Source organism: Thermobia domestica, chromosome 7, assembly GCF_964235325.1.
Source record: "Thermobia domestica chromosome 7, izTheDome1.hap1.1, whole genome shotgun sequence".
Taxonomy (NCBI): domain Eukaryota; kingdom Metazoa; phylum Arthropoda; class Insecta; order Zygentoma; family Lepismatidae; genus Thermobia; species Thermobia domestica.
In genome coordinates, this window is record NC_137460.1 from 51774910 (window position 1) to 51788134 (window position 13225).

At 36.7% G+C, this 13225-nt stretch overlaps 1 protein-coding gene across 2 annotated transcripts in view; it reads left to right on the forward strand.

Moving 5' to 3' along the window:
- The first annotated feature begins 291 nt into the window (after nt 1-291).
- Nucleotides 292-13225, forward strand: part of LOC145690088 (sulfhydryl oxidase 2-like) — a 38312-nt gene continuing 25378 nt past the window's right edge. Inside the window, exons 1-2 of one of the 2 annotated variants that reach the window (XM_081764630.1) lie at nt 292-658; nt 2905-3157. In XM_081764630.1, coding sequence (XP_081620756.1) covers nt 400-658; nt 2905-3157 — 512 coding nt within the window. In that variant the 5' untranslated portion in view covers nt 292-399. Of the gene's footprint in view, nt 659-959; nt 994-2904; nt 3158-13225 lie in introns of those variants that run through there. The other variant, XM_081764631.1, reaches the window with a different exon arrangement.

A 13225-nucleotide genomic window follows, 5' to 3' on the forward strand; every position in this document is an offset into this window, starting at 1 on the left:
ACGGTCTTCTCCATTTGATTACATAATATTTGTTAACGGTATATTTTGTGGGAACATTAAAATCAAATAAATTTTACGAAAGCTATCGTGGAACAGGCATGCAGATGCAAATGTGTGTCATATGGATGGATGTAAACGCGTTTATGATTGAAATAAATTGGACATGACGATATATATATATATAAAAAATACAAACCCCTGTTTATTAAATAAAATAAAATGAGAAAAAAAAGAAAAATCGATAAGTTTACTATTGTCGGTTGGCAACACTTACTTCAGTGATTGGTTTCCTTGTAGAGTGGTTTAGTATGCTAGAGTCAAGGAAGGGAGAGTACAAGTGCATTCGGGCTAAGGTGAATGAATGTGGTGTTGTGATTAAAAGGATTAAGTAATGTGAGAATGGTGAAGGTTAGGCAAATGATATCTGTTGCACTTTTAACAATATTGTTAATTAGTAGTGTGAAAGGTGGTGTAGTTGGAGCAGATGATCAAGGACTGTACAACGAAAATGATAAAGTTACGATTTTAAATGTGACAAATTTCAAGAGTACAGTATTAGGAACTGTCAATGCCTGGTTAGTTGAGTTTTACAACAGTTGGTGTGGATTTTGCATTCGTTTTGCTCCTACGTGGAAGGAGTTTGCTGCTGATATTTATGGTAATTAATTTTCTGATTTCTTTTTGGACTTCATAACATAATATAATTCTTTATGTAAATGTTTTAGTTACCAGTATTAATATTACAATTAATGATGGTCGACTAGCCGGTTTTACATGTTAAAATTCTTGTGTAGTGATTTTTGCTTTGTATACAGTATCAAGATTGTGAAGGGCGGGCGCGACCTACTATTATATCTGGAAGCAAACTGCTGGTTGGATTTTTAAATGTAGCGTTTTATTCTCAGCGGAGTTTGAATGTGCGCACCTCAGGTGAGCGTGGAAGAAGTGAGGCTACGGTGGTTTCCCAAGATTTTATGGATAATAATTATTTCGGTATGATAAAGTAACTAACTATGATATGGAAGCGGTATCAATAGATACGTTTATTTCGTTTAAACTCTTTTTAAAAATTCATTCATATCAATTTATGAATATTATATATATAGCCTACATACAAGTTAACTGGATTAATACCAAGCTGTGTTTATTGGTACTTGTGCAATATCTAAATGGGTTAAATTTTTCGGAAGATCATCCAATGAATCATGCAAACATCACTAAAAAAGGCGAATACTGAGTGTTAGGTAATATGAGCGAATGCACGTGTGCGTATATTATTGAAAGAACTAGCTCTAAATGTAACCAGCATTTGGTGGTTCATTTTCGGAACTTAATTTGTTATGTCTCTGTACCCTTGTATTCATAAACATCAAACTAGATAAGGTTAAGTTACATTTAGGTAGTTCTACCTGATGTTTATTATTCACTGACAGATCAATTTCAGGAGTTAACTCGAGAATCCTAAAATTTTAAAATAAGATAAATAGCTAGCTATTTCATCAGCAGTCATTAACTTTAGAAGTTCCTCCCGTAAATATTCTTGTACGTTAAATTTTGAATTAGTTTCAAGTTTACTTAAGTTTACACCAGCAGTTCCCAAATTAGGATAAAGTGGCCGGGGGAGGGGATAGGCTACTGCAAGGTTGTCACGTATGTTTACTCACGTCTCACATAAATTCGGTGTTGGAACGGGATGTTAAACTCCAAATCAACCAACGTACCAACATGGAGTTTGCGGGATTTCTAAATGGGTATGTCAGTTAAAATTTTAAAAAGTTTGGAACATGCCGGTACGTCAGAAATCCATGCACGCCCGAAACCAGTCACAGAGGTTTGAGGGGGCCAAGTCATTAGAAATTCTCTTACAAATATCTAAATTGTGTTCTTTTGCATTAATGATGGGGTTTTGTATTGAGATCGGGGGGGGGGGGAGGCAGCCCCCCATAGTTCCCTCTAGTTGCGGGCCTGAATCCATGCAAGAAATTATTTCTGTATGCATTACTGGTTGGTTCCATTGTGAATAGTATCATCCTAACACAAGTTAATTTTTTTTAAATATACTTAAAGTCAATGGGTCTATCACTTACCATACACAGCTGTTTTTGGATTTTATGACCGTAATTTAGTAGGCATGTTATAGTTCCATATCTAGTAATGGCTACTCTGTGTAGTACGAAATTGCAATTTCAGGTTGCAATTTCTTTTTATTTAATTTAGAAAGTAGTTATTTCCCTTTGAACTTTTCAAATTTCATGATATTCTTGCGCAAACTCATTTGCGTTCTGTCGTCCCTCGAATGTAAAGTAGTTCCGATCTAACTGGAGGTCCTGTCTCATATGACCTTGGTGCTGAAAAAGGACGTTATATTTAAATCCAATCGATTAACTACATCTGTACATTGACTTCTTGATTATCATTTTTTAAATCAAAATTTTAATGTTTCTGTTGAAATGTTTGCGGAGACCCGGGGAAGATGTTGGGAAGTGCTGCAATAAGTACACACATGCCAAAGTGAAAATATTTGAAGAAGATAAAATTGAGATAGTTTTATGTGAATTGTTTAGATTCAAATTATATAATTTTTGCTATGATGTATTGAGTGTTTGTTCATGGTTAAATATGTTTTTGTTTAGATCAGCTTTTCTTTGGAATTATAGATTATATTGAAGTAAACATTCATATTTACATTTTGGCAATGATTGGTTTAGTGGAATGTTACATATGTGAAAAAGTTTATATGTCGTTAGGCTTAACTGGTAAGCCGAACGTTATAAATAAACGTTACGGCTAACAGTTTCATTAATTAAAATTGTGATATTTCTTATAATTTTTCCCCTTGTTCTGTTGAAACGTAAGTAACGTAGACTATACCTGTATAATTAATTTCTTTGTAATCTTCTTCAGCATGGCGAAGAGTGGTTACAATCGGAGTTGTCGATTGTGCAAATGACGAGAATAATCCGCTATGCAGAGAATACGAAGTAATGAGGTATCCGACTTTGAGATTGTTTCCTCAGCGAGCCCCTGCAAGCGAACTGGGGAAGTCGCTTACAAAGGAGAAGACGGTGGAGGAAATGAGACATGGAGTAGTTGACTTCCTGGAGAAGGAACAGATAGAGGGCAGAGGTAGCCAGTGGCCAAATTTAACTCCATATAGGTAAGAACATTTTATTTATTCATTATTACATAGTACTTCTGGGGTAATACAGATTAGAGATGCAAGGGAGAAAAAACTAAGTTTATCTATCGGCTTCTTTGCCTAGAAAGTTTTGGGTTATATATACTCTCAGGAATCACGCCTCTGCTTTTGTACAATGAATTTAGCGCCATACTGCATATATATACAGTATGGCGCTAAATCTGTTGTACAAAAGCAGAGGAGTGATTCCTGAGAGTAAAACAAACAAAAAAGTTCCAGGAAACATAGGGCAAAAACCGCATCATTTACGTGTTATAGGCTGCTGAAAGCGTGGGAAAAAACAAACTTTAAAATATTTCACCAACTACTGAGCGTAGACGTGATGCGGCATGATATCGTCAAAGGATCCTAACTAGTGATGGGCAGAACGATTCATTTCGCAGAATCGATTCATTTACTTTGATTCACTAAAATGATTCGATCATTTAATTCGTTCATATGAATTGGTCGTCCGCGCATTCCTTTTGCGCAAGTAAATTGGTTGGGAATGATTCGCTCATTGAATCAGTTAGGTTTCCGTGCATCTCTTTGTGCAATGAGTTATTCGATCATATGAATTGAGTGGGAATTATTCGATCATATGAATCGCTTGGGCTACTGCACTTCTTTTCTGTGCAACTTCACAAATTCCTTGGGAGAAAATGCAATCTCATGAATCATCTTTGCCACATGGCACGGACAGCGTTGCATTGGGGTGAGTGGAGTGGCTCGGGAACTTTTAAGCTTCAGTGCAATTATGAAGTTTCAATAATATGCTGTTGCTCTATTCCCATTGTTGTTATTTTTGCATCCTGCCTCCATATTAGAGCTTGAGACAAACAATAAAACTGTTGCAATCTCCAAGTTTTTTTTTTCTGTCAGTTTCAGTTTTTCGAAGTAATATTTTGTTGAAATATACTCCGTAAGATTTTCACGCGATATGAGCAGTTATAACAATTTATTTTCAACTTCTTATTGTCGTACATATTAATATGGGGAAAAATATAGAGCTCTGTATGGGCGACACTCATGCTTTTGGTTTTAAGTACAGAAAGCATTATACAATGAGTCTGTAGTGTTATATTCATTTCTAATGGGTATTATTTGCCAAGGTCATATAAACTTTGTAAACTACACATCATGCTAATGGATTTCTTTTGTTGTTGTAAGTCAGAGTTATACCCTGTAGGGTAAAGAAGATGCGGATGATTAATTAAAGTACATTGTGGATATAGTATACATAAAGCTGCATCAGTTCCCGAAGGAGCAGGACGCTCATACTTTTAGGGATTATTCATTGAGTATCTACGAACTTACCAAGGGGGTAACAAAGCGACTTTGATTTACTTGTCGACTGATACGAAAATAAAAAAGAACGTGCCTGTACTTTATATCTGCATGCGTAGTGCCCTTGTACTTTATCTATGACTATGTGTGTGGGGGAAAGGGGGGAATTTAACGCATATCGCATGTCTTGTACAATTCGCGGCAAAAAACCTGCAACATGAGGATGTAAGTTTATTGTGAAACTACGCCTAACAGCACAGGGAATGAACATAACGTCTAAGTGGAACGAATCATGTCAGGATAAACCTCGGCCTCCTCCCGTGCGCACTTATTTTGGAGCAAAAGGCTTCGTCATTTCACAATAAACTTATATGCTCATGTTGCAGGTTTTTTGCCGCGAATTGTACACATGGATACTTCTTACTATTGCACTACGTAGAAAATTTATAGTATTTTATGTAGAAGTGGTAATAAAACACAGAAGAAACGCAGATCAGGGGGTTCTCATGTATACTATTGCCTAAATTGTTATCTCGCAGTCCATTCTATTCTGTCCTAGGGCTCACTGATAAAACTCTTGCCTCCTTTACGCGGGGTCCCTAGTTTGATCCACTGCTAAGTAAGTTTGTGGTGTACATAATCATGTCCGTGGGTTTTATCGGGTAAACCCACTCCCCTTTCCTTCCACACTCTCATTCCAACTATTCTTCCATCGTCATTTACTTGCCTTAATCATTCGTTTTCCTTAACCTAATAGACATTAACATGGAACGTCAACCTGCAAGATTTCTATTTTATTCTGTTATATTCTAAAATATGTTCTATTTTATTCTTGAGTGGAAAAGATACTGATCTTCGAGATAGAGAAAAAGAGGGTTTACACATGAACATATATTTAATACTATTGTGATAATTTTAAAAGATTTAGCTCGGGGAGACTATGAATAAACGCAAAATGAAATGAAATTTTAAAGTTTTACGTTCCATAATTATCATCGTGTAGACTAAAGGAAACTATAATGATGAGAATTAATGAAATGGTGAAATGAAGGAAGTGAGCAAAAACAAGAGAACCCCGAGAAAATCCACATATGGTGTTTGTCCACCATAAATCCCACTTGGCGCAAATAGAAAACCAGAAACCCCATCCACCAGAAGTGAACGCTTTACCACTGAGCCACTACTACTTCAATAAGCAATAGATGAACATATATTTGCGAAAATACTGGTAACCCCAATTAAACCCAACCTGAGAAATGCCCCAGGAGAAAGTTTTTGGCCTGGCGGATTTTCTCCCCGGCCACCCCTGTTATCATCAGTGTTTGTCTTCATTTCTAAGAGAAAACCGTTAGTTAGTTAAATTTCAGTTGAGTTGATTTTCAGTTTAACGTCCGATTCAGCAGCGAGGCTATATGAGGCGTGGACCTACTGATTAATATGAAATGCGAACCATGTGAGCTTCCGCCGGGAATCGATCCCGGGTCTCCCACATCTTGTTTACATGGAAGCTCAGAAAACTATTTGTGTCTTCATGTATGTTTCAATAGAAGTAAAGTGAAAAGTAGGTACCACTAAGCTTCGTTCCATGTGGACAAGTGTTTTTACTGAAAGATGCAATACACTGTCTTCCCAGAAAGAATCTTTATTCGTTTTTCTACATATACATTTTTAAAATCAATTATGTACAGTACAAATAATTTACAGTGCATTTTTTCTGTGTAAGTACTGTATTTACATTGAATATAATATATACTTTGAGTTGATTATAAAACATTAAAATTGACCTTTTTGGCTACTGCAGTTGAAAGTGATGAAAATAATTTTATCCAATGCACGTACAGTATCTTAATAAAATGGATAAATGCTCATCAAGAGTATGTTGAAATTAACTACGAAATCGTATTACATCTAATTGAGCAACACTGCCGGTACTTCACGACAAGAAGCAAGCAACAAGAAGGTTTATTCCGAAAGTAATATAACAACGCGGCTTCCTTTCTTCCTAGGAAACAACCCTACCACACAGAAAGAAAAAAAAAATCGCACGCATCTACAAAAGCAGGAAGAAAAGACGCGCGTATGGTTTTCTTTCTTTTTCACTCCCCGTGAACTGCAAGCGCATTTGCAGAAGCAACCTCACCAATTGTCTCACACAAGCTGGCAGTTTGTGATTCTCAATTCATTTCGATCACTGCAAGCAATTCAGTGAGAAGTACAAATGATTCATTAGAAGAATCGATTCCTTTGTGAAAAGAATCATATTTCATTTGATTCACTCCGTGATTCGTTCATAATGATCGACACAACACTAATCCTAACCTGCTCTATCCAGTTTTGCAGTTTTCAAATTTGTGCAATGGCGGCGCAAGGGATTCCCCAAAGGACATTAGGTATTCCCGGACATTTTATAACGTAAATTGAGTGGAAAAGAGCATGCGAAGGACGGGTCACTGCCTGGAAATAATACTACGTGGCAGGTCAGTACTCATTCACACAGTTTAAAAGGTGGTGGATGAGATAATAATCACCTCCTCAAAAAAGTACTAGTAAAAACATTGTACAAGAACGTCATGCCGCTAGAATATAAAAATATGTACAACACAAGCCGATAGGCAGGGTTGGCAAAAGCCATGGTTTTTATTGAAAAAACCAAAAAACCCGGTTTTTTTGGTTTAAATAATTTGCTCTATGTATTTATATCACATATGGACAGAAACAAATTTGTTTCTCCTTGGTGTTTATGCAACAACAGGGTTATGCTGGAAGGGGTCACATAAGCTTAAAGTGGAATCTAAACCGCGTCTCGGCTTACATCGGAGAGAAATTGTCCTTTATTTGAACTCGAAGCCGGGACTAATTGGGCACAAATGCGATACGTCTGCCGACTCACTCACGAAGGACTCGTGATAAAAATACGTTGTACTAATCTTTACATACTTGTTAATATAATTGTCAAGAGTCATTTCAGAAAGACAAAAAGGTAAACAGTTGCACAAGTGAAATCATTATACAGAATTACATATGGAAAATTTCGAAATACTGCAGAGTACAGAAGAATTAATTTAGTCCAAGTTAGTTCACTACGACTTTTATTAGTCCAAGTTAAACAAATGCAACGACTTAATTTGTATATCAGTAAGAAAAGTGAATAAAGTTACGAATTATTTGAGTTCACTTTGGCTCTGACCCGTTTATGCATAAATAGATACAAAAGATACTTCTGATTTCAATAAATGCCTCTCGGGGGTTTATATTACCCCCCCCCCCGCTCCTCAAACAAAAAATATGACATTTCAATGTATTTTATCAATAGTAAACATTATTAAAACGAAACAATATATAGAATTTCTTTGTTTGCAATTACATAACGGTAATAACAAACTATAAAACAATCACAAAAGAAACATTTATAAACTTACAAAGAAAAATAAAAAGTTGTTCTCGTAGTATAAGCTGTGAGTAATGAATGGAGAATTTAGGTCTGAATATAATACGAATAATATACGGAAGTGAAGCGTGATAACCCACAAGTGTGTGTTCATCAAGATTTTACGAACATTTTTCGTTTTTTTTTAAACCACCTAAGTTTAAACCAGCCAACCACTAACAAAATAAAGAAATTCCGATTGCTGATCTGGAATATTAATGATATTACATCGCTTTTAATGACAATCTGTTGCTAATGCTACTGTCGTTTAGTTTCTTTGTGTTTCTTAATGTACATACTCGTCTGTCATTCTCTCCAGTATCTTTTTCAGCCCCTTCGTGGCTAAGGGGTTAGCGTATGCTACTTTTGCATGGGCGACCCGGGTTCGATTCCCGGCGGGAGCCCATGTGGTTCGGATTCCACGTTAATCAGTTTGTCCAGTGGCTACGCGAACGGCATGCTAATACACCCCGCTTCATGTATCGTATTCTCTTCACAGATGAAGCTACGTTTTCCCGTGATTGGGTATTCAATACTCACTATCAACATTTATGATATGAGGCAAGCCCACACGGAATGTCGACTCTTGCCCATCAGGAACGGTGTTCTATGAATGTGTGGGCAGGAATCGTTGATAATTATCTCATCGGACCGTACCTACTACCACAAGGCTTGACCGGATGAGAGTATCGCATATTTGTGGAAGGGATTTCTGCCTAAACTATTAGACATTGTGCCACTGGCTGTTCGTCGAAACATGTGGTTTATGCATGACGGTGCTAAAGCACATTTCGCTGCGGAGGTGCGAAATTTTCTCAGCGCATTCTTTCCGAATAAATGGATCGGCGGAGAAGGACCAGTGTCTTGGCCACCTCGCTAATCAGACCATAACCCCTTAGATTTCTTTTTCTGGGGCCGTATGAAACAACTGGTCTGTGCGACGCTTGTACCATCAGAGGAGGATTTGGTTGCTCGAATTTTTGGTGTTGCCTGGAGCATTAGGGAAACGCCAGGAGTGTATCAACGCGTCCGCCGGTCTCTTCGCCGCTGCGGTAACCTTCGCATTGAAGTGGCGAGTCGAAACTTTGAACACATTTCGTAGTGACAGCTCTGACAACTATCCTCTTTTAATTTCAACAAAGACTCTTCTCTGTATCTTTCTCCCTACAACTCTTCAGTATGCAGTCCCGTTGTACAATTTGGGGCCAGAAACATAGCTATAGCGTCAATAGCCTAGGACTCCAGATCGATAAATTCTTAAATTGGACAGACCATATTAATAGAGTATGCAAGAAAGCTTACGGCTCCCTTCATTCCCTTCAGCGTTTAAAAAACCTTCCGGAATCCATTAAAGCGTCCCTGGTTCAATCATTGGTAATCTCTTTTAGATTATTGTGATGCAGCATATGTTGACTTAACCGAAGATCTGGCAAAACGTTTACAGCGCATTCAGAATGCCTGCGTTCGCTTCATATTTAATAAAAAGCACTTCGACCATATCTCCCATTATCAGCAACTGGGATGGTGAAATGTAAGCACCAGGGTTTGAAAAAACCCGGGCTTTTTTGAAAAAGCCCAACCCACCTGGGCCCATATGGGTTTTTTCGGGTATTTTCGGGTTTAATTGGGTTTTTTCGGGTTTCATCGGGTTTTTTCGAAATATTTCAGTGTCTTTGGTGTAAAAATGTTAAAATTTGATTTATATTTCAAGATTGTCATTGTCACAACTTGCAACAATTTTCTATTCACTGCTGTTTTGAAAAAAATGGCCGCCATTTTGAAATTTTACATTCGATCGCCGAGAAAATCTATACAGCAAATTTAACATATCTCGTGCTTCCACCGTCAAAATTTCAACTTAAAAGACTGAAAATTGCGCTTCGTAGCGTAGACACTCGCTGTTTTGAAATAATGGCTGCCATTTTGAAATTTTACGTTGGTATGGCGCCAAAATCTATACAGGAAATTTACAGTGTCTCGTGCTTGTATTCTGAAAATTTTAACTTAAAAGGCCGAAAGTTGTACCCTGTAGTGTGTGTGGAAGAGGCAGACAAACGAGTTGACTGTGTTTAACGTCCCTTTTAGCAGCGAGACTATATGAGACGGGACCTACTGATTAACGTGGAATCCGAACCACATGAGCTCCCTCCGGGAAGCAAACCCGGGTCCCACGCCAAAGACGCGTACACTAACCGCGTAGCCATGAAGGAGCTCGGCAGACAAACGAACAAATGTAGACCAAGTCATCCAGAAGCCTGATTGACGTTAGCGAAATATGAATACCAAAAGGGGTATATTAATTTAAAACAAAGATACAATTCATGTTGTATGAAATAAATAAATGTTTTAAAATGTCTTATATGAAATTAATAAACCTGCCATATTTTCTCCATGAGAATATGGGACACCTCAGATCCCCTCCTTCCTCAACTTTCCAACACAATACAATGAACTGTAGTCTGGTTATGGACAAAAGTATAATAGGCCGCGGTGGCTCAGTGGTAGAGCGTTCACCTCTAGTGCATGGGGTTCCTAGTTCGATCCCAGCTTGCGCCAAGTGAGCTTTGTGGTGGACAAACACCTTGTATGGGGATTTTCTCGGGATTCTCACGTTTCCTCCCACTTTTTTCATTCCGTCATTTCAATTATTTCTCATCACCGTCACCTTGACCATAGCACGCATAACCGTGAGACTAAAAATTTCATTTTATTTACTTTTTTAAAATAATATAATAGGCGAAAGTTCACTAAGCAGCAGCTGCTTTTCTCTGTTCGTACTCTGCAATTAATTGTATAGACTGAAGATGCCTAAAAATTTAAGATGTGCTATAAAAATGCTTTACAGGAAAACAATATGCAAATCAGTGCTACAATCTACTTTCAATATTTTTCACGCATTTAGCAATATTTATTTACATGGCTGTATCTGCCAAAATTACGTTCGTCAGTTTAATCTGATGAAAAGCTGATATTTCTCCTTGTGTCGTGTGTAATTGTCAGGACCAGATTTACATTTTTCTAAGACCTGGCCCAAATCACAATTCTGTGCCCCTAGCCTCTGAAAAAGATTATAATTCTTGTTAACTTATCTAATGTGAAGAAAAGGTTAGTCATCTTCCCTGTGTTTGTAAATGTAGAAACATTCAAAGCCATCTTTTTATTATTATTTTATTTTTTATTTTATTTTATTTTTTATTTATTTATTTATTTTTTATGTTCCGGAAAGTATCCGAGTTTCCGTCAAGTGCAATGGAAAAAGTAGCATGGCAAATTTCGCTCGCTATCAAGTCAGACAGGGTGGTGTTATAACTTCCTCGAAACTGTTACATGCAACAGCGCACTGTTCATTCACTAATTAGAGGATTCCCAGCCAATGTCAGATTTTTTTGTTTTTCACTTTTCGAATAAGCGGATATTGATAGCAGAAATGGAACGGAGTTAAAATACGGGACATTTCCCTGTCCCGACTAAATTTACGGGGACGCGGGACACTCGGGCTCAAAAACGGGACCCGTATGGCAGGCTTAAGCGTAAAATAAATAGTTTTATTGTTGAAGTATTCATTTCCGATTCTTCTGCGTTTAATTTGGGAATTTCCCGAGCACTTCTTTCACGGCGTGTACATCAAAACTTCCACTAGTACGGAAATTTGAACTCAGCACTTGAAATAGTAAGCGTTACATAGTCTTCGGAACCCCAAGCATTAAGCTTCTTAAATTTGACAAGAATTTTTTACGCTATTGCTGGTTTTGATTCTACAGAATGCTTATTTTAAGAGTAGCAACAAATGATTGAATTAAACTGTTATTGTTGGAAAACCAAATTTTAGTTGAAGAACCTTGTGTTTTAAATCAAAGGTGAGAAATATTACTAATAGTTTTACTAATATATTTACATATGTACTATTAGTACCGGCACCTATGACCATAAACCCATCAAACGTATGAGTGATAATGTCCCTCGGTGTCGCCAAGTCGACGAGCATACTACTCACGGAAAATATTTTCTAAAGTACAAAATTGGTTATTTTACTTTAAATAGGTTATAAGCATAGGCCTAATTCATACATTAATTTGTTCTATAACTATCGCAAGCTAAGGTACGTTTTTTTTATATAAATTCATTCAGTGCATTCAGAACTTTATAAAGGTCTTATGTTGAATGTTGTTGTGTACCTTAACGTGAAAGCCTCTAATCCACCCAAGGAAAGTCTAAAATGTGATAAAAGTCACTTACAATGTGATCACCTTAGTTGTATCAATAATATACTAACAAATTGGTCAAAAACCCAGGTGGGTTTTTTTAGGTGGGTCCAACCCGAAAAAAACCACCGGGTTTTTTCGGGCTGGGCCCACTTGGGCAAACCCTGGTAAGCACCCGCCGCCGCATTCATTCTCTTAACACTTTTATATAAAATAATTAATTGTAAAAAATAAACTGCTTATCTATCGTCTAAATTTAAATTTCTCGGCGATACTTACCCACTAAATACCCGTTGTAAAGGAAATACATCACTCGCTGTTCAAACGCACAAATCTAATTTCTTTTCCAAATCTTTCACACTATTTGCCACCAGAGCTTGGTATGACACCTCTGAAAGCATAAGAAACTCTGGTTCAGTGTTGACTTTTAAACGTCGGCTTAAAGAATATCTTTCTAATGAAGGTCTTCAGTAAACAAACAAACAAACAAACAAACAAAAAAAAAAGACTGCAAGGAATAGTTTCGTGTGTAACATGTGTATATACGTATATACGAATGCGTACATGTATATGCGTATTATACACAATCACTTAAGTATGTGCATCATTTTATCTATACATAGTCAATCAAAGGAATGTATTTTATATGTTGTTTATAATCAAGATTGATTTCTTTCTCTCTCCTTGTATAGTTTATGTCTTCAGCATTGTCGCTTGTTTATTTTATATGTAATAAGTTTCATTTTCACTTTTCATGTTTTATTTTCTTTATATTGTTCTGTATGTCTGTAACTCTTTAACGTTGCCTAAGTGTGTATATCCTTTTTATTCTCATGAGATCCGATTGTAAAAGAAAAAATGTAAATGGTTGAGTGAAAGAGAGGGTTATGCCTTAACTCCACCATTTTAAATAATAAATAAATAAACATCAGCCTCTGTCACAACAAATATCGCAAGTGGATCAAATGTTTTGTTTCACGTCCGTCAATTTAGAACATTGATTGAAAAAAAAAAAAAAAAAAAAAAAAAAAAAAACCGTATGGTAGTCGCATTTATGTGATACACTAATCAAAATGAATGTGCTCAAACAGTTATGTGTATTATTATTATTATTATTATTATTATTATTAT